Below are 22,358 nucleotides of genomic sequence, written 5' to 3'. Positions count from 1 at the left end.
AAAACAGCATCATCTGTGGATTTTACCAGCATGTCACAGGTTTCAGAATATGTTGAACATCTTACAAATGCAAATATCTTTCCCATGTAATCAATAAATTAATATTAAAATTAAGTGAATCACCGTTGTTTTTTTTACTTACCCGTAGCAAGTACTCCTGACTGGATTTGTTTCAGGTGGATCCAGATCCTCAGTGTCAGATATTACTGTCTGAAAAACAAATGAAAATGTCTGAAACAACACACTGAAAGCAAAGAACATCAGGCTGCCATAATCTGCCTTAATACCTGTCCAGGCTGAGCTGTGGATGAATCTCTGAAACATGATAAAATTGATAACCTGATGAACTTTATGATACAGAGTATAACAGAGCTTTGAGTAACATTTAGAGGTAGAGAGGAACCATAAGATTTATAAATAAGAGATTATTTTCTTATAAATGATATCACACGTATGATATTTTCTACCACATGTTCATCACAATCACATCAACAACTTAAAGACAAATGACTTCTTTTGCAAAAACTAATACCTACCCTTTATCTTCAGGTTTGTGTTTGGGAGAACTGTGTTTTTTTTTGGTTCAAAAACCTGAGAAGAAAAGCACACAATTGTCAGCAACTTTAAACAGCTTCCATTATTGTTCCCTCACCACATACAGTATATATCAATGGTGAAAGGTTATCAGGGTGTCTGATTGGAATAGTAAATGCCAAATAATCAAGACTTGGTTCTTCGACTTAATGCTTGAAACCAAATACACATCCTGTCAATAAATAAATAAAAAAAAACTGAAAGTACAAAATGTAAAAATGAACATACCACAGTGTCAGCTGCGCTCCTCGATGTGATGACAATTTCAGAATCAGAGTCTGATGTATCAACCTCTGTAGTAAAAACAAACAATTCAACACATTATTAATTATGCTACATCAGAGTAAATAAATGTGTAAAAATATTGAATGAAGAGATCCACAAACCTCCTCTAAAGTGTGTTTCTAGGCAAATGAAAAAAGTGCCTTTCCTATTTCCTTTTTATATTCTGCCAGTTTGAATGGGCTTTCTGACCCAGGCACATGGAGCACCTCTGAACAGTCTGGATACAAAAGAAGGTCTGCTCCTTCATCCATCTTCTTGTTAAATGTTCTCATTTCTTGGACAGCTTGCTTCAGTAGATCAGGTGCTGCTACCTCCGGATCTGTATATAATGGGAGTGTTTTCCCTCTCTGAGCTTTTAAATCAGCTCCATGTGGCGCCATCAATCCATGTTTATCTGCTAAAATAACAAAAAGATATCATTCATTTCACTCACACACACACACACACACACACACACACACACATATTTACTTCCACATTTTACAGATATATCCACACACGTACCTGGACCTGTTTCCTTTCGGCCCACAGTTCTTTTGACTTTGACTTTCTGTCCTCCATGAATTGTTTATATGATGTTCATGGTTGTTCTGCTGGAATGAACGGAGTTCCGTATCAAAACAGAAAGTTAGCAGCAGCTAAAACAATCAGCAACAATTGTGCATTTAGCATAACTGTAAGCATAAAATAAAATAAAAACTAGCAACGCATACTAACTAAACGCGTTGCTATTCCGTGAAGACAACGATTGGCTGCAAAATGAAACGGTGCACTTTAATTCACTGCATGTCTGACAGCGGCTTCAGCTAGTTAGCGCGATGCTACACTTAGCTTGTTTAGCATTTTCCGGCTGTTTATTAGATGTCTCCTGTGCGCGTGCTCCTTCCGTCTGGTCCGTTCATCAACGTTAAACATTCTACAGATCGTCCGCACGGAAAACACAACCACGTAAATTGGCTCAAGTCGTTTCCACAAAACGGCCAAAACATCATTTACTCCATGCTGCCATAAACTTTCACTCTGCAAAGTTTTCCCGCCACACAAACCGATACAAACTTTTTGAGCTCACAGTCAATCTTCTTCTGGATCACTTCCGGCATTTGGTACATTCCTCTTCCGGAAGATTCTGTGTTTGGAAAATTGTTTCGCAACATGTAAATTTGTTTTCTAATTTGTAAGTTTGTTTTGTCCGTGGTAAAAGTGTTTTTCTTGTGTAATTTTGTTGAATAAAATGTAAAAATGTTTCCCAACATGTAAATTAGTTTGACGCTTTGTAAAAGTGTTTGGCACTTTGTAATTTAGTTTTGCACTTACCGGCCACCGTATCAAACAGAGCAGGAACACTAAAGTAAGGGGCGGGGGGTGAAAACGACAGGAGGGTTAAAGAGCAGATTCTCTCTGAGGGGACGGATGTTGCCACAATACACAGTGTGTGTGCCATCACATGTGGAAGATGTGTGCAGACTGAAGCCTTGGTCTGCCACCAGCTCAGAGGGGCTGCACTTCTACTGACCACCAGGGGGCTCCACTGGTTGTTTCACAAAGTCACAGTGTGTTGGAGTCTATCAGGGTATTTTCCAAGCAGCACTGTGTTTCTAACATCTGGATGTTGGTAAAGAGTTACTCTGCATTGGCCGGGATGCTTATTATGTTTACATGCAACAATGTACTCACAATGCACAATGTACTGCTGGACACTTTGATATCAATAAAACTGTGTTTTAAAGAAATTCAAAGTGTTTCAGAGTTTCTGACATGATACAGACAGACAGATCCAACAAAGCATTTAAATGAACTGAGACCTCAGACCAGCAGAGAGAGCACACACACACACAGTGGACAAGGTGCGCGATCCCAAAGATGAGCGAAAGCAGGAAAAGAAGCAGTAGAAGGCAAACAGACAAACCAACCGATTTGGTTTTAGTTAAATTTAATGCCACTGAAAAACAGCTGATTTGTTTTTCACTTAATTCTTTGCTGAATAAAAATTGTCCTTTCAGATGAGAAACTGTTGCCATGTCCTCTGTTGAGTTGAGCCCTTTCAGCATCTCGTTATTTATTGACATGTTTTTTTTTTTTTTGCCACATGTGGATAAAAATAAATATTGTTCAAGATAAGAAAAAACATTAAAGAAAAATACAATATTTTTATGAAGTGAAGAAAGGGCCAATTTAAAAGCTTAATCAGTGCTGAATGACAGTCAACATGTTCCACAATAAAACATTTCATAGTTTATGCAAAAATGCTTGACTTGAGGAGTTGAGGAGTCTCTGGGATCATGGTGGACTGGACTCTGTTCTCAGACCAGTTCTGATTCCTCTGTCAGTCTCTGCTGGATGAAGCTCTCCTCTCCACCTCCCAGGAACATGGTCCAGAGTCTGGACAAGCTGCTGCTGCAACATCTGGATCATCAGGAAGCAGCTGATCCTCCATCAACACACAACTTCCTCTTCACCAACTCCACTTCCAGCTGTGTAGAGAAGAAGAAGAGAGCAGATCCATCAGTGTTTCCTGACTCTGTCCATCAGCTGTCAGTCAGTGATGCAGATCCAGCATAAAGACCTGCAGGGACTTCAGTCCTGTTCAGTCCAGATGTGCAGCAGCTGCTTCCTCTCAGCTCATGTTAACGTGTTCGAGTGAACACACTGAGCTGGAAACTCACAGACCTCAAGTCTGCTGACTCAGCACATTTCTCTGAGTCCACAGTGGAGATAAAGAGCTGAGTCATGAAGGTTCATCACTTTACTGATGATTTACTGAAGGTCCATTTAAACCGAGATACTCTGACAGACAGACAGACAGACAGACAGACAGACAGGATTCTGGTCTGCAGAAAGACCACATGGTGACAGTGTGATGAAAGAAGATCAGTGAAGATCAGTAAACACTGAGACACATTTTAACGTATTACAAATGTTGGAAAATAAATCCCAGAGCGCAAAGTACTGTGGGATCAGGCCAAGGCCTATTTTCCCAAAAACAACAAGTGAATTTCTTTTTAGAGTTAAACATAAGTATTTAAGAACAGAGACTTTATAGCAGAACTTGTTAGCAAGTTAATATTTCCATCCACCCTCAGAGACTTTGTGTCTTTGGCTTCATCTTAATGAGAGCTCTCTGGAAACACATGGATCCAGCTGACAGAGAGCAGCAATCAGAAATGAGCTGGCTTCGCTTCCCTTTCTTCTCACTGAGTCAATCACATCTCTGGCTTTTTCTGCTCTGGATTTTGCTCTGGCTGACTCCATCTCTTCATCTCTGATAACACCACGATCAAGTAGTTTATCCAGAAGCTGGTTGAGAACACTGTCAGACACTCTCTGAATGAATTCTGTCCGAACAGCACGCAGCCTCTCTTCTGCTTGACGGTTGTCATCAGCTGGGAGGCCGCTTTGAACAGTTTCCCTTTTTGGACCTAACATGAAACCAGATGAAAGACTGTTTAATAATCACCAATAACAACCAGCACTTTAAAACACTGATCTAACATCAGATTTCAGATGACATGTCGTGATTTTAATCTAACACAAACAGGATTGTTGGGATCTTTGCTAAAATTTTGTACAACAGCAAAGATTGTTTTGTCCATCATCAGATTTGAGTAAGAGGCGCAGAGTCCAACAGCAGCAGCTCAGAACCTCCTGTCATCGCTTCCCTTTCAGATGATTCTGGTTTTCTATTGGCCGCGTACCAACCTGAGTGGGCGGGTCCGAAAATCTGCTAACTGGACTCAGTCTGTAGAATTTAAAGTCTGCAGCTGTCTTCATTCAGTTAAAGTCACCAGCTGCAGCCACCTGTTGTATTTATAGACTGACTGATAAACAGCTGCTGTGCTGTTGAATGTGAAATTAAAATCAATCTGGGATTAGCTCTGTGTGGATTAACAGATAAGATAACTCCATAGAACCAAATGATCCAGATATTACCTAAATAATTTATTTACTGAAAGAAACCATGTTCATCTGTTATATATTACTATTATTAATTTAAACCTCCACACATGAAAATAAATCTGAAATAATATGGTTTTGTAACTTTTAGTTGAAATTTGCCTAAAACCTTTAATGAAATGTAAATATATAAAATGATAAAGCAACATGTAGGATTATATCATTACCCATTTTGAATATGATCATGTTATCAGGCCCAGGCGGCCATGTGGTCTTAACATGTTTAGACTTTAAGGATCCAGGTTTCTAACAGTCTGTTGTTGAAACGTAATGAATAAAGATCTTGATGAACAGAGCACAGTCAGTTTGGCGAACAGGACTCAGAGGTTCTATACTCACAGGTTTTCTCTGTAGAAGCTTTAATCACTCTGTCACTGAGCCTGCAGAGACAAAAACAACCACAACAGTGAGACATTGAGTGGAACATACTGAGGTTCTGTCAGAGTTAGTTTATTTAAAAACAGACGGTGATGATCCAACATCAGTCTCAGCAGATAAATATAAAGCTATCCTGTATCAATATTCTAATCGGAAACTCTGTTTCCAGAGAGCCTGATCAGACTGAATGTGATGTGAGAGTTGTCTCTTTTCTCAAAATAGGATGGTGCCCTGCGGTTAACTTTAATATGAGAAGTTATCAACATTCTGGGAACCAACATTTGCTAAGCCAATCAATGCTTGGTGGGAATCATCATAGAAACCAGCTCTGGAGCAGGTTGGGTTTTGAGATCAAAACATTTAATAAAGCGTTGGCTCTGAATCAGTCAGATCCCTGGAACAGTATTTTTGGGGGTTGTTTTGATACTCCACCTGGCTCACATTCTTTAAATTTTACACTTCAGTGTAGAGAGGGATCAAACCTTGAGCCTTTTTTTTCTATACATTAACCAAGTTAAGACAAAGATCAGCTGACTGACATTCATCTGACTTTGGTTGGTTCTTGATTACTGATATCTGAATGGCCAACTGTTTTCTTTGTCTTTTTTTTTTTCCAATCCTGAACTAAGTTTCTGTTCTTCACTCAATGTTTCACAGGGGAGTTTGAAACATTGAGTCTTTGCGATGACAGTGAATTGACTGCAGGACTGCTAAAAGCTTCATGGACCAAGTCCAACCCTCTACTGACCTCACAGTCTCCAGTCTACAGTCTGGACTCTCCACAAGATCACGCAGCTCCTTCACATCTGGATCCTGCAGGAGGTTTCCTCTCAGATCCAGTTCTCTGAGATGGGAGGGGTTGGACTTCAGAGCTGAGGCCAGAGAAGAACAGCTGATCTCTGACAACCAACAGCATCTCAACCTGAAAAAGAACAAATCATGGAGATGAAATGACTGATAACCAGTCAGAAATGTCCTGAACCAGAACTTCTCCACATTTTCAAACTCATCACCCACTTTAACATCTCAAATGTTGCAGGTCCACATTCGACTTTGTTCCAATACAAAGACAGATACCAAGACTTTAAATATCCAATCCTGATCCAAGACTAAAGTCTCCCTTGGTCCTGGTTTCTGTCTGGAGATCTAACACATGAAACCAACACTTTTTGTTCATGGAAGATTTTTGCTTATTAATATATTGAACAAGTAGATTCAGGTTTTGAAAAAGAATGACAACTTTGATTATTAGAAAAACTGGAAACATGAAACAAAAGCTAGTTTAATAAAAGTGTCAAGTTAAATGTGAATATAAATTCTGGATTAAACAAATCTACAATAATGTCTGAACTGACCTCAGAGTCTCCAGGCTACAGTGAGGACTCTTCACAAGATCAAACAGATCCTTCAAGTCTGAATCCTTCAGGTTGTTGTGACTCAGGTCCAGTTCTCTGAGATGGGAGGAGTTGGACTTCAGAGCTGAGACCAGAAAAGAACAGCTGATCTCTGACAGACTGCAGTTCTCCAACCTGAGTAAAGAATAAAAGATGTGACTTGAGATGAGATGTGAGACAAAGTTCCTGCTTGAAAGCGTTCAGTGTTTCATCATCTGTTCAGAGCTGAAGGTTTTGAAAGTAAAAGTTTAGAAAAAGAAACTCAGACAGCTGAACCAACAGGAAGCAGCTTCACAACAGTCAAATACAAACAGTGAGAAGATTTAATAAGAAAATGAAACAACACTGTTAAGAACCTGTCAACATTGTGAATATAAACTGTGAAATTCAAATGTCATTTTCCAATAATTAATTCCAATAAATAAACCTGTCTGCAGGTCAGAGTCACCGCAACTGTAACATCATATTAATCTGAGAGCAGAAATAAAACATGAGTCTGACCTCAGAGTCTCCAGTTTACAGTGAGGACTCTTCAGAAAACCACACAGATCCTTCAGTCCTGAATCCTGCAGGTTGTTCTGACTCAGGTCCAGTTCTCTGAGATGGGAGGGGTTGGACTTCAGAGCTGAGACCAGAGAAGAACAGCTGATCTCTGACAAACTGGAGTTGTCAAATCTGAATAGGAAATAAAAGATGCAGATAAAATCATTGATAATCAGTCAGAAATGTTCAGAAGACTTTAAAACTAAGTTCCACCACATTCTGTCTGGATGTTTGAAGTGTTTCTTTAGTGTAATTGTCATTTCAGCCACTGGAGGCTGAAGTTCAGCAGCTCCTCACTCTAAAACAAAGTGATTCCCTCAGCTGACCTGCGGCTGCAGTGGAATACAGGACATACTTGTGTAGGAATACAGCAGGTGGCTGCTTCATAAATATGTGGCAGCAAAGGAAAGTTCTAAAATCTTCTAAATGAAGAACATTTCAACATGTGTGGGACTGTTTGTTTTCAAAGTGTGTAGAAGAGCTTTTTGATGTTGACTCCGTCCACAGCAGCTCATCACTCAGCTTCTGTACCGCTGCTCTGAACTCCATCTACTGCAGTAACACACTGACTGAGTATGACAACACCACAAAGAAACACAACTATCACTGTGCTGCACATGAACTGTGCTCAGTGCAGGGAAACCTGTGGTGGAGCTCCAATCCTTTGGAAATAACAGCTTTCAGAGCACAGGGGGGCCACGGCCACGTGTCCAAAAGCCCCATGAGGGCTGGAGTCTCAACAACACAACTGACTCTGGTCCTCAGCTCCACACCCTCCAAGTTTGAAGACATTTATTAGGACATTAAATTAAAGATCTACCACAGTGGACTGACCTCAGAGTCTTCAGTCTACAGTCTGGACTCTCCACAAGATCATGCAGCTCCTTCACATCTGGATCCTGCAGGAGGTTTCCTCTCAGGTCCAGTTCTCTGAGATGGGAGGGGTTGGACTTCAGAGCTGAGGCCAGAGAAGAACAGCTGATCTTTGACAACCAACAGCATCTCAACCTGGAAAAGAACAAATCATGGAGATCAGATGACTGATAATCAGTCAGAAATATCCTGATCCAGAACCTCTCCACTTTTTCAAATTCATCATCCACTTTAACATCTCAAATGTTGGTCTACGTCTGACCTTGTCTTTCACACCTCTTTAACCTCTCTCAGGTTGTTGAAGATACCTGACCTTTGGAAGACATAATAAATTATTCCAGCACCGAAGAAGGGAGGTCCTAGCACTCTCAATGACTACAGCCCGGTGGCATTAGGATCCCCTGTCATGAAGACATTTGAGAGGTTCGTTCTCTAGCACCTGAGGAAACTGCTCTCTGATTTTCTGGACCCCTTGCAGTTCGCTTACCGTCAGCACACAGGTGTGGAGGATGTGATCATCTTCCTTACACACAAGGCCCTGTATCATATGGTGAGTGCAGGAAGCCCATGGAGGGTCATTTTCTTTGACTTCTTCAGTGCCTTCAAAATCATCCAACCCAGCCTCCTGAGAGACAAGCTGCTGGATATAGAACTTCACCCTAACATCACCACCTGGATTTTGGACTACCTCACAGGATGGCTGCTGTATATCAGGGTGGATGGCTGGCTATCTGAGGTTGTGTCATGTAACTCCTGTGTGCCCCAAGGAACTGTCCTAGTGCCATTCTTCTTCACCCTGTACCCCTCCGACTTCCACTACAACTCTGGTTCCAGCCACCTCCAAAAGTTTTCTGATGACTCTTCAATAGTCGGATGTATCAGCAATGAGGATGAGGAGTACAGCAGACTGATTGAGAGCTTTGTTGTGTGGAGAAATCGGAATCACCTTCAACTCTGCATCAGCAATACTAAGGAGTTAGTGGTGGACTACAGGAGGAACCGTAGACCTGTCCCAGTCACCATCCAGGGTGAGGTGGTGGAGATTTTTAATTCGTACAAGTACCTTGGGGTCCCCATCAACAATAAACTGGACTGGACTCATAACACAGATGCCCTCTAAAAAAAGGACAGAGCGGGATGTTCTTCCTGAGGAGACTGAAGTTGTTTGTTGTCTCCAGTAGGCTCCTCAAGACCTCCTACCAGTCTACGGTTGCCGATGAGTTCTTCTTTGCTGTAGTTTGCTGATGGGGTGGTGCCAAGACTGGGGGTCAACAGGCTCAACTGGCTGGTGAGGAAAGCCAGCTCTGTGGTGGGTTTGAACTTGGACTGTTTGGAAACAGTGTCTGAGTGGAGGGTGAAGGGCAGCTCATTCAGCCAGCAGATCATCCAGCTTCAGCAGCTTCAGACGCTCTTTTATGCCCACCACCATCTTCAGACTGTACAACAGCAGTTTGGATAGCATACAGTTCTGACCTAGATGTCTAATCTGTATTTAGTTTCTGGTCACTTTTTCTGCAAGTCACTTTCTGCAGCTGGCCACCTTATCTGCAAATTTTGTTACTTTTGTTCTTGTAGCAGTTTTTATGGTATTGTTGTCTCTGTCTTTTGTGTCTTGTCCTCTGTGTCCCATTTAATTTCTTTATTTGCCATCTGTTCTCTTGCCTTATGCTGCTGTGGCAATCGAATTTCCCCAATGGGGATCAATAAAGTATTACCTTATCTTATTATTATTACAACTGGAATCAAGAAACAACAACTATTTATAATGTTGTTGATTATTGTGGTGAATAAATTCAAGTTCTATGTGAATATAAATTCTGGATTAAAGATAAAAGACCTACAACAATATCTGAACTGACCTCAGAGTCTCCAGTCTACAGTGAGGACTCTTCAGAAAACCACACAGATCCTTCAGTCCTGAATCCTTCAGGTTGTTGTGACTCAGGTCCAGTTCTCTGAGATGGGAGGGGTTGGACTTCAGAGCTGAGACCAGAGAAGAACAGCTGAGCTTTGACAAACTGCAGTCCTCCAACCTGAGTGAAGGATTAAAAGACGTAACTTTAGGAGACAAAGTTCCTGCTTTAAAGCGTTCATTGTTTCATCATCTGTTCAGATCTGCAAGTTTAGAAAGTAGAAGTTTAGAAAATGAAAGTCAAACAGCTGAACCAACAGGAAGCAGCTTCACAACAGTCAAATACAAACAGTGACAAGATTTAATGAGAAAATAAAACACTGTAAAGAACCTGAACTGACTTAAAGTGTCAACATTCTGATAACAGAAATAACCAAACAGCAGAGTCAGCCAAACTTTATTTCTATCTGATTCTGCCACATGTAAACTCCTGTATAACAATCTGAGCTCTGGCAGGTAAGTCCACTCTAAAACCAGTCAAACAGCCTATGAACAAGCTGCGAAAGTTCTAGACAGAAAGCCAACTCATCATGAAGATGACATGTCTTAGCCTGACATTGGACCAACACGACATTTAACCCAGCTGTCAGTGTTTTAGCTCAGTCTGCAGGTAGAGCCCTGAACAAGTCTGAACACTGTGCTCATCTGGGAGTTCATACTTTCACTCTGTTCTATAATGTGTGTGTGTGTGTGTGTCAGACGATGCTTCTGCTGTCTGGGGATTCTGTGAATATTCTCTTTGTAATACTCAGCATCATAGAGCTATTGGTTATCTTACAGCAGTACACAAATGGACCTCAGTGTTGGCTCTTCATGGTGATTTGGGTTGGGAATGGGTCCCATTTCCTGTTCAGGTGTAGAGGTGAGATTGGCTGGTTCTCCTCTTTAAAACGTAAATTCTTCTGTAGTGGGGTGACATCTCCTCCATCCTGTTCCCAGCTCTGGATTAGTGCTCCTTGCATGTGCCAACATACCACAAAAAATATTTCTCACAAAGTCTCTGTCTCTCCCTGTCCTCATTCTGCAATTTTCAATCATTGTTTGGTCTAGACCTGCTCGATATGTAAAGTGCCTTGATGTAACTTGGTTATGATTTGGTTCTATGTAAATAAATATAATTTGGTTTTGATTTCATCTTCCTGGGCTGTGCTGCATTTTGTTTGGGGTTAAACAACTGTTTACTTGCCCTTCTGTGACAAATAAAGGATTTGGTTGATTAATCGATTGATTGATTGATTTTTTTTGTTTGTTTGTTTTTTTTCTTAATTGCTACTGTTTTTTGTTATTTTGTGTTGCAATGGCAGTCATAGTAGCTGTAGGGGAGAAAATGTATTTGTTTTCATTATCCTTTTTCAACAGTTTCCTTTTTCAGGAGATAAGCTTGCGGTTTTTCTTTTTTCATTTTTATACTGATGACAACCTTCCAAATCTACAAACGCTTTCATGTAATTTTACATGATTTAATGAAAAATTAGAACAAATATTTGTCTTATTGCCTCTTCTGCTGCTTGCACAGGTACCGAACCTGCCAAAGTAAAGACCTTGTTGTTCTGGAAACTAACTGTGAGTCGTGCATTAAGGTCTCGTCCTGGTGTATCAGACATTCCTCTCATATGGAGCATGAAACGTTTTATATTGATGACCATCTCCCAAATCAACAACCTCTTCAGTTCATTTTACCTGATTTAATGAACAATCATAAGAATATTTAAAAAGTCTTGACAAAATCATGAATTCTGACCTGAGAGTTTCCAGCTCACAGTGTGGACTCTTCAGTCCATCAGACAGCAGCTTCACTCCTGAATCCTGCAGGTTGTTGTTACTCAGGTCCAGATCTCTCAGACTAGAGGACTGGGAGCTGAGGACTGAGGACAGAGCTTCACAGCTTCTGTCTGAGAGGTTACAGTCACTCAGTCTGAAGAGGAATCAGCAAAATAAGAAATTATTAAAGAAACATGTTTTTGATTCTCAACTAAAAAAAGATCCAGTTGATCTGGATGGACTTATTTGTACATACAGAACTTTGTTGGAGGCTTTGACCACTGGCAGCAGCCTCAGAAGAGCCTCCTCTGAAGCAGAGTATTTCTTCAGGTCAAACACGGCCAGATCTTTTTCTGATGACAGTAAGATGAAGACCAGAGCTGACCATTGAGCAGGAGACAGTTCATCTGTGGGGAGAAGTCCTGATCGCAGGGACTGTTGGATCTCCTCCACCAGAGAACCATCATTCAGTTCATTCAGACAGTGAAACAGGTTGAAACTTTTCTCTGGAGACAGATTCTCACTGATCTTTGTCTTGATGTACTGGACTGTTTCCTGATTGGTCTCTGAGTTACTTCCTGCCTGTGTCACCAGGCCTCGTAGGAGAGTTTGGTTGGTCTGCAGTGAAAGACCCAGAAAGAACCGGAGGAACAAGTCCAGGTGTCCATTTGGACTCTGTAAGGCCTCATCCACAGCATTGTGGTAGAATCTGTTTCGCAACCAGGATTGCCAGGATGGTTCTTCCAACTTCAGATTGACTCTAGACTTGGTGAAGTTCAGATGGACATGAAGAGCAGCCAGAAACTCCTGAACACTCAGATGGACGAAGCAGAAGACCTTGTCCTGGTACAGCCCTGTCTCCTCTTTGAAGATCTGTGTGAACACTCCTGAGTAAACTGATGCTGCTCTGATATCGATGCCACACTCTGTCAGGTCTGATTCATAGAAGATCAGGTTTCCTCTCTGCAGCTGCTCAAAAGCCACTTTTCCCAGAGACTCAATCATCTTCCTGGTCTCTGGACTCCAGTGTGGATCTGACTCAGCTCCTCCATCGTACTTGACCTTCTTCAGTTTGCACTGAACCACCAGGAAGTGGATGTACATCTCAGTCAGGGTCTTGGGCAGCTCTCCTCCCTCTCTGGTCTTCAACACCTCCTCCAGAACTGTAGCAGTGATCCAACAGAAGACTGGGATGTGGCACATGATGTGGAGGCTTCGTGAGGTCTTGATGTGGGAGATGATCCTGCTGGCCTGCTCCTCATGTCTGAACCTCTTCCTGAAGTACTCCTCCTTCTGGGGGTCATTGAACCCTCTGACCTCTGTCACCATGTCAACACACTGAGGAGGGATCTGATCGGCTGCTGCAGGTCGTGTGGTTATCCAGAGGCGAGCAGAGGGAAGCAGTTTCCCCCTGATGAGGTTTGTCAGCAGCACGTCCACTGAGGTGGACTCTGTAGGATCAGTCAGGACCTCAGTGTTGTGGAAGTCCAGAGGAAGTCGACACTCATCCAGACTGTCAAAGATGAATACAACCTGGAAGTGATCAAAGCTGCACATTCCTGCTTCTTTGGTTTCAGTGAAGAAGAGATGAACAAGTTCCACCAAGCTGAACTTCTTCTCTTTCAGCACATTCAGCTCTCTGAAGGTGAAGGGGAATGTGAACTCTATGTCCTGGTTGGCTTTGTCTTCAGCCCAGTCCAGAGTGAACTTCTGTGTTAAGACGGTTTTCCCAATGCCAGCCACTCCCTTTGTCATCACTGTTCTGATTGGTTGGTCTCTTCCAGCTGGGGGTTTAAAGACGTCTTCTTGTCTGATGCTTGTTTCTGCTCTGTTCTGTTTCCTGGATGCTGTTTCAATCTGTCTGACCTCATGTTCCTCATTGACCTCTCCAGTCCCTCCCTCTGTGATGTAGAGCTCTGTGTAGATCTGATTCAGAAGGGTTGGGTTTCCTGCTTTAGAGATCCCCTCAAACACACACTGGAACTTCTTCTTGAGGCCAGATTTCAGTTTACTTCGACAAACTTGAGCACGACTTTCTGAATAAAGAAAAAATAAATTAGATTTAAAAAAAATTCAAGGTTGATGTTTACTTCTCCTAAGGAATAAGAATATGATCATATTTCTCTCCGTCTCCTCAGACTTTAGTAAATGTCTAATTGATCCATCATGTTAAATCCTCTTACTGCTCTGCAGACAGTCAGCCAGCTCCTCCTGCTTCATCCTCCTCAGGAAGTTCACTGTGATCTTCAGAAATGCCTCTCTGCTCCTCCTCTGCTCTTCATCCACCTCATCATCCTCATTCTTCATGAATTGTGGGTAATCTGGACTCAGACTCCTTTTCATTTTCTTCAGCTCGTTCTTCACAAAACAGACGATGTTCTCCTCCAGCAGCTGGAACACAATAACATCCTGTGTAAAGTTCACTCTCAGTATAAACTGATGGATCAAAGCATCAGATCATCAGTCAGCAGAGTTCAACTTTAGCTGCTGCTGTATCATCTGCTGCCACGTCTCTTTCCAGAGCTACACAGAAAGATTCAGACCTGCTGACTTAACTAAACTAACTTCACTGGTGTAACTTATTAAGTTTGACTTTAGATCCTGATCATCACATGAAGACCAAACTGATACAGCCCTTTAACACATCAACTTAGGAAGTGAAAATTCAGGGTATTAACTGTGACTGAAGATGGATCAGACCACCTGAACTAGTTCACTGATGAATTATTCCATCTTTAAACCCTGTAGAGACAGAGTCCATGGAGGTCCAGGACTGAATCTGATTAACTTTGGTCTTTGTTATTAAGTCGCAGCTGAAATTATCTGGAAAACAACTAAATAAACTTTTGTTTAAGATTCACTGTAGATGAAGAAGAAGGAGCAGAAATGTTTTGTAAAAGTCTCCAACAGACCATATTCATACAGAACATATCTGTTGAGGCTGATGGATTATTGCTCTGTGGTGAACTACAACTCCCAGTCCTCTCCCACTCTCTCCCACCCCAAACCTGTTCAATCCCAATTCAACTCCTGTCTTTCACAGAGTAAAGCTCTACTGGTCTAAAGAGTGCAGCTTCAAACTTCAAGTCTTTGTTGGTGTCTGTTGTAGTCACTGGATGAACATTTACACACCATAAATATGGAGTCCAGGTCTGTGTGATGATGTTTGTCAGACTGAACTCTGAGGAGAAAAGACACAAACACACAGTTTGTTCCAGGAGTTTTCTATGAACAGCAGAGAAACTGATAGACAAGCTTTGATACCTTTAATGAGTCAAACAACAACAAATGATCAGCTTTTACCTTTTTTCTTTGATAAAGCCATCCACAGACTGATCACTCTTCATGGACACACAGCTGGATACAGCAGACTGTTGTCCTCCCTTAAAGTCAATAGGATGCTCCATATACCAATCACTCTTCATGGACATACAGCTCAGTTCAGGAGAATCTGGTCTGGTAGAAACAGTGTTGACAGTAAAAGAATTAACCAAAAAAGTGGGCAGAAAACGATCAGTTTCAAATAAATGAGCCAAGTTCAGCTTTCATTTGCATCGCCACAAATCAGCCAGAATATTTTACCGTGCAATGTTTTTGTTAAATTTAAGTTTGGATCTTTTTCATTTCACTCAAGTGAAGTATTTTGCATAAAATATTATTGACATGTGCAAGTCAAAGAATAATAATAATAATAATAATATTAGTAATAATAATAATAATAATAATAATAATAATAATAATAATAATAATAATAATAAATATATCTCTACATGCAGGCAGCACAGCGGCATCGTGGTTAGTGGTGTTGCTCCACAATAGCAATGTCTGGAGGTCTGAGCGTGAGTGTGGCAGATTGTTTGTTTGTCTGTCTGTCTCTGTGTGTTGGCCCTGTGATGGACTGGTGAATATGAATGAAAGAATCTCCACATCCTGGTTGAGCTCCCAGTGGAGACAAGGACAAAGCAAGCAACAGCAGTAAAAGTTCAGCAGTAAAAAATGTAATTGACAGTGAGAGTGAATAATGATGCAGCAGTGATCTGAGTGCTGAGCTCTGACAGATGGACAGTTAGAGATCCTCATCTCACCTCTGAGCTTTGGTCTGACTCTCATGTTCCCCACACAGAGTGGTTTTAGAGGGAGGGGCTCCCTCCTCTCTGTCTTCACACTGATTCATAGCTGAGCCTCCACCTTCACACAAACACAACAAAGCTTCATTACAACAGGATTTATATCACAGGACACATAATCATCATTACTGTCACTAACGTCAGCCTTTAACTCCCAACAACAAACTGTTTGACTTTTCTCTCTCTGTGTTGATTTCAGTCAGATTCTCTTATAAACAGAGAACATTTCTGATTCATGTTAATCCCGATCTTCAATGTTATACATTGGCATTAACAATAAATTTCAAACAAACTCAGATCACCATTTACTTTTATTTGTGCAAGTTGAAGAATTATGGATCCCTGAAACAGTTGTGATCACCATAGGTTGGCATAATTTGAAAGTCCAGAATCGTAATGAAATTTTTGAGGGCCAGATTGTTCCTTCAGAAGCCAAGTAAAAAAAAAACAAACAACAGTTATAACTAAACCAGTCTGACCAGTTAGGAAACCCCAGACCAGAGGAGGTGGTTCTCTCATCTGATAATTAGGATGCATCTCAAACATTTGTTACTTTGACATATTATTTAAATACTGTGCTTCCACAACTTCATACACAAATCAGTCTGATCTGTCAGTAATCTGCAAGTTTCAGAGAAATGTATCTCAGCTCTGATGGTGCTTCTTCTCTCTGTCCACTAGATGGTGGTATCTGACTGTAGGATGTGTTGATGGAGCTGCTTTAATTCATGTCACCTTATTGAGCAAATAACTCATTAAACAAGAAGTGCTGCTTCAATCAATGGCTTCACTGTATCTGGAAAAATGTTAACTGTACCATTAACAGTAAGAGTTCAATTCACTCAGCCAAGTTCATCCAAAGTATCAGACCACTTCTGACATTTTTGTCCTGTCATGGCTCAACTATAACACTGCACACCAGTTCAAGGAAATTAACTGAAGCCTTATCATGAAAGTTAAGTTGACAAAAACATCTGCTTCACTTTAGATGAATTTGTGGTGACCATTTAAATACCATTTAAATAAAATCGAGTTTAACTCTGGTTATTTAAAAGTCTTGGGTTTACTAAGTCTAAGATTCTGACTGTATATCAGAGCAAGAACAAAGCGAAGGAACTATTCACTACAAATTCCAGATACAATACGAAATAGGAAGAAACGAAGGAAGGTAAATAAACAGCTCAGTGTAATCACAGTGATCCTGTTCACACATTTACACATTCTCACCTGCTAAACTCACTTCAGGGAGACTTTCTTACACTTTCCAGCTTCATGCGAAGAGAAGAAGCTGCTTGTTCTCCCTCATCAGTCCTGGTGTCTGTTTGATCTGAGGAGAAGTCACAGCCTCATAACTTCAGAGTTCCATTTTTAAAACCCTTAGTGATATGAAACAACAACTATGTCATTCTGTGCTCAACCAAGAGATGGAATCATCAGAAATTTGGATTTTTTTATCATTTCAATATTTAATTCTTATTTTTACTATTCATATACCTTGGTAATTTTCAAAGAGGAAAATATCATGTAATAAAGAGGAAAATCATGTAAATTAAGACAAAATATAAATGTCCAGGGGCAACTGTTTCTTAATTGTCTGTATTATTTTGTATTTTCTCATGGATTAAGAGGATAAATAATAAAATAAAATAAAAAATCCTAAAAAAAATATGGTTGGCTCATCTTTGCTCTGGAACAAAATGGAAAGATTTGACATCAATGTTACTGAACCAGTTTTCTTCCTCATCACAGGAAACAAACATGATGTGATGAAGTTCTACTATCTGTCTACTAGATGGTGATAAAAAATGTGGGAACATTTTACATTAAATCAGTCACAGCGTGGAGAAATCAAACTGTTTGTGCTGAACAAACTGGTCATATTAAAGTGCTGCCTTTGTTTCTTATTGTTTCTAAATGTATTGGAAGACAAATGAACCGAGGAAACTGAAGTCAAACTGAGTTCAGAGGCCTCTTAGCCAGCTGACCGGTTCTGAGGAACCTCCATCAATAAACTCAGATTATAATCAAACTGCTGCCAAAAGTAACATAAAAATCTAAATCAACAAGTACAATGTGATCACAGTGATCCTGCTGATCAGAAATATACAGATTCTCTCCTGCTGAACTCACTTCAGGTTGATTTACACACATTCCAGCTTTGTGTGTTCAGAAAACATGTGGCTGCTCGTTCTTCACTTTTCTTTCTCCTGATAAGAAACAAATAGGATGTGATGAAGTTCTACTATCTGTCCACTACATGGTGATAACCAACACACCCTCATTTGCCCAGTTTGCATTTAGCTCAGTATTTTTCTTTCGGAAAAATGTAATTATTGAAGAAGCTTGCTCAATTTTACTGAAGAGGAAACAATGATTGATCAAACTGACAAAAGAAAACACACATTATTTGAAAGCCCAAGTTCTGACCTAAATGAAACAAGGCTAATGGCAGAAAGTAACTTTAGAAGAGAACACTGTTAGTCCTGAGTGACAGATTGTCGGGGAAATGAAAAAGAAGCAGTCTGATTTAAAGCTGCTGCCAAGAAATTCATTACTGCTCACAATATTAGTGTGCGATGCTGCTGGAGGAGGAGAGGGGACCCTGCTGCTCTCTACACTTGATGATCTATCCCAATCACACAGAATAATAATCTGACTGATGTAGATCATGCAGGTTTCTGTTTATTTGTATAAAGATCCATATCATCATTATAATTATTAAAGTTTACAGTGACATTTACTCAGGATAGACTTATATTCATTCTTATAAAAAAAAAAAAGAATGCTGACACTTCACTGTCTTCAGTTCAAGTGAGTTGTCAGATGATATTCTGCTGGTTTAACTGATGTGCTGATGTTTTCAGCAGTAATTTTATGAGTTCATGTCTTTATCACAAACATTTGAAGAGATCTTGTTACTAAGTAACCACATCATCCACAACCAACCCTCTTTATCTGGAATCTGAACAGGGAGCTGTGAGGAGTTTGATGGCTCATCATCCCGATTAAAGCATTCACTGACTGCAACATTTAAATTAATATAACAGTTTATTTTAATAGTGAACATTAAACAGAACTGAACAGTTTGTGTTCTTTTATCACTTTGTCTATCTTCCGGTCTTTTTGTCATGTTCTTCAGCTCTTCAACAGCCCATCTCAGTTAGTTACTCTTCTTTATATATCTGAGAAGGTAGCTGGTTGAAAATGATCATCATGGTCTCAGATATGAGCATCAAACTGTCAGTTTTCAAAGAAAATTTGTAAATATAAATACCTTAAATATGTCACTTTTTGATTTGTAGTAGTGAGATGGAGTGAAGTTCAGTATTTTATACATAAATATAGCTAAATCTTTGAATATTCCCATTTTGTTGACTTTAAATCAGTTCAACATTCACTGACACAAACAGGAAGAAGGCTGTTGGTTATGTTACCTGATGGTCGAACTGATCTTCATGCAGCTGATGAGTGAAGGTGAACTTTAACTGCAGCTTCCATGAAAAAACATAAAGACAATATCTACATGTATATCCACAGAAGTCCACTGTGAGTCTTCGTCCCTCCACAGTCCACAGGGACAAACTGACAGTGAAATAATAATAATGTTAACACTCACCGGCCTCAGCCTTCAGTTTCCCTGCTTCTGCTCCGACAGCTTCAAAATGGAGGCTGAACTCTGAACACTTTTCCTCTCAGCTGCTGCGGTTACTGGAAGTCAGGTGGTCCCATCTGAGTGTGTGTGTGTGTGTGTGTTCCGTCTATTGTGTGTGTTTCCTCTGTTATGGGTGTAACCGGATTACACTGGATGCGGAATGTCTCCAGAACTCCTCCGTACTCTCACCGATAAATATAAAGAGAACCAGATGATATTTATTGGGTCAAATCAGTAATTTATCATCCCTCCACTTACTCCTGCTTTGGTATTCCACGCTGCATCCTTTTTATGGGTGTCTTTACCGGATGTGGCGGATGATGGATTATTCTGTGATTTGGTCTCCTCGTCCATGGAGTCAACGGGATGACCTGTTGATTTCAGGTCTGTCCCCGTCCAGGTGTGTTTTGTTTTTGAAAATACACTTCGTATTATTTTCCGTCCCGCTCGACCTGTTCTGAGAGTCTGTTATGGGCCGTTTTCCGGCATCCGGAAATATTCGGACTCTACGTATCTGTTACTCTGCTGATCTGCTGCGGAGGGCTGCTGGATGCAGAAGCTGTTCCGGAGCTGTGACGCAGCGGAGTTGGGGGTTAAATCTTTGGAGCTGACGGCTCCTTCAAACAATCTACCCCACGAAATAAAACTTTATTGATTCAGTCTGGTCAGCAGAATATAACCTGATGAAATCAGCAACATTAAACTGATGTTTCTACATGAATGCATCACTGATTCTAAAACCATAAACTGAACATGAATCCAGCACTCAGCGTTACAGCAGCACACCTCTGTTACTGTGGAGCTGTGTCTCTTTTCTACTTTATTATAGATGACAGAAAAAAAACTCCAGATAAGAAGCAGCTGTACATGCAATGACTAGTTCTCCTGCTCAGGTATCGTCTCTCAGGGCGTCATGTGTGGCTCAGTTGGTAGTGTGGAGGCCTGTAGAGGCTGACAGCTGAAATCCTGAGGTTGCTGGTTCAAAGGTCATCCTTTTCATCGGCCTCATCCACGGTGATGAGTCTGCCGACAGACAGGAGGTGACCACTGTTGTATCACATGGAGAGCAGCTGTGTTTTATATTACAAGCAGCAGAGTTTCTAACATAACACATAACACATAAGCTGAGAATCAAACACGTTTTTAGTGGCTCCCTTTCGTAGCTCAGTTGGTAGCGTGGAGGACTGTATGTGATTTCCAGCGCCTCGGACTGCTCGGCCACACTACCACACACATTAGTCAACTTCACTGCAATAATGCCACATGTCTCACATTTTCTAACTCCTCAAAGCTGTGTCCAAATGTTTGGAGCAGAGAATGGCAGAAAAGATGTCCTTGAAGCGTCCCGGACACACAACCAGTCAGCGTGCAGCATCCAACCTCACAAACTCTCAAGTCCAGCTTCTTTCTATATTGGCATATAGTGAGCCAATAAACAAAAAAAAGTAAGACTTCCACCTGGAGTCTATCTGATGCCCACCAGGGGGGCGGGTCCATGGTTTTTGAAAGAAGTCAGATTGCATTGAATGGGGTTTCAGATGAGTCTTTAAAAAAACTGAAAGATACTTGATCAACAGGTATAACTCAGGGTGCAGCTCCTACATTGTCAGTTTCTGTAGTGGAGTAGGTGTCATGGTTGCCTCACATTTAAAAGGTCCTTAGCTCAAAACTGAGCAGAAGCGACTTTGTTTTTCGATTGTGTTTCTGCAAAGGAACGGAAGTCAAAGTCGACTGCGCAGTGTCTTCGCTCTGTCACATGGAAGACTGTGGTTACATTCCCCGATGGGGAGGAAGCCCGTCTTTACTTGTACAGAAGTTTAGCATTCCTTTCAAAGACGTTGCATCCTGGCCGACTTCAATTTGGATTTCCATCAGTGGGACTAGAATGTCTGTGGCATGAACTTGGTTGTCTTGCAAGCGTGTTTAAAGTGCTCTGAGCCAAATATGAATCAGACAGTAGTCTACATGTGATTCTTAATCATTATTGTAGTATATCAGTCTGGTTGTGTTAACTGCAGGATCGTGACAAGTGAAGCAAGCGCAGTAGTAATTTTATGGCTCATGCTGTGTTTGGGAGAAGGAAATTTGGTGATTGACTGCTTTTCACAGGAGACAAAATTTGGTAAGAGTGATGATGATCAGTTACTTATGTTGAAATATTTTAAGATCCTCTGTACATCTTTAGACTTCAGTGTGGTGCTGTGGCTTAGTTGGTCAAAGCGCCTGTCTAGTAAACAGGAGATCCTGGGTTCAAATCCCAGCAGCACCTCAGTTTAAGGTTGTCGAGGAAATACTCATGTAACTTCTTCTGCAGGAGTTCCATTAAAATTCTCTGACCAATCAGTTAATTGCACAGTCTTCATGTCTCCCTTCGACACATCCTGGAGTTTTGTGGAAGAGGTGAAACCAAACCAGATACTATCCAACAAAAACAGCTGAGTACAGTGCTGTGGACTTCAGCCGATGACAGGCTGAATGATTTCACAGCCAATGCTGTCAGCTGGTTAAAGCAGCCTGTGTTTACATCCCAGCAGTTCCTTGTTGAAGAAAAAAAAAACTACTTTTGGGTTTTCATCAGCTGTAGGTTACAATGATCAATATTAAAAGAAACAAACACACAGTGACTTTTTGCTCCATCACTGAAACAGGAAAAGTCATTTCCACCTCCTGCTTTGGAGCATTATAACAGCTCTGAAGCAAGCTGAGCTCTCTGATCTGTACATGTGAGTCATGAAGGCCAGCACGTACTTTGGCCTGTGAGCTGTGAAGCATCGGACACAAAAACACACAAAGACAACACATGATGCCCTGAGAGACGATACCTGAGCAGGAGAACTAGTCACTGCATGTACAGCTGCTGAGTTTTTTTCCAGTTTAATGTTGCAGCT

General features: G+C 40.9%; 2 protein-coding genes, 2 long non-coding RNA genes and 1 other non-coding gene across 6 annotated transcripts; 1 reads left to right on the top strand and 4 right to left on the bottom strand.

Moving 5' to 3' along the window:
- Positions 1-2,905: 2,905 nt before the first annotated feature.
- Positions 2,906-3,497, bottom strand: LOC115053248 (uncharacterized). Its single transcript, XR_003841438.1, has 2 exons — positions 3,443-3,497; positions 2,906-3,350 (listed from the first exon to the last, which is right to left on the bottom strand). It is a non-coding gene; the product is annotated as an uncharacterized LOC115053248 (long non-coding RNA).
- Positions 3,498-3,631: 134 nt separating this feature from the next.
- On the bottom strand, positions 3,632-6,012 carry LOC115053105 (caspase-1-like; the record flags this gene model as incomplete). The annotated part of the gene is made up of 3 exons (XM_029517674.1): positions 3,632-4,295; positions 5,170-5,210; positions 5,957-6,012. Coding segments are annotated over 3 exons (414 nt in total), but the record flags the coding sequence as incomplete, so codon positions are not given.
- A 3,660-nt stretch (positions 6,013-9,672) lies between these two features.
- Positions 9,673-14,085, bottom strand: LOC115053047 (protein NLRC3-like; the record flags this gene model as incomplete). Its single annotated transcript, XM_029517611.1, has 4 exons — positions 9,673-10,051; positions 11,672-11,845; positions 11,948-13,727; positions 13,875-14,085. Coding segments are annotated over 4 exons (2,361 nt in total), but the record flags the coding sequence as incomplete, so codon positions are not given.
- A 746-nt stretch (positions 14,086-14,831) lies between these two features.
- On the bottom strand, positions 14,832-15,825 carry LOC115053215 (uncharacterized). 2 transcript variants are annotated; one of them, XR_003841431.1, is made up of 3 exons: positions 15,777-15,825; positions 14,995-15,147; positions 14,832-14,872 (listed from the first exon to the last, which is right to left on the bottom strand). It is a non-coding gene; the product is annotated as an uncharacterized LOC115053215 (long non-coding RNA). The 2 variants fall into 2 exon arrangements; XR_003841432.1 differs by lacking the exon at positions 15,777-15,825 and adding an exon at positions 15,462-15,768.
- A 5,840-nt stretch (positions 15,826-21,665) lies between these two features.
- trnat-agu (transfer RNA threonine (anticodon AGU)) lies at positions 21,666-21,739 on the top strand. Its single transcript has one exon. It is a non-coding gene; the product is annotated as a tRNA-Thr (tRNA).
- The last annotated feature ends 619 nt before the right edge of the window (positions 21,740-22,358 follow it).

The sequence above is a fragment of the Echeneis naucrates genome, chromosome 2, assembly GCF_900963305.1.
Source record: "Echeneis naucrates chromosome 2, fEcheNa1.1, whole genome shotgun sequence".
Taxonomy (NCBI): Eukaryota; Metazoa; Chordata; class Actinopteri; order Carangiformes; family Echeneidae; genus Echeneis; species Echeneis naucrates.
The sequence above is the reverse complement of the archived record's forward strand: the minus strand, read 5'-3'. Positions and strand labels throughout refer to the sequence as shown.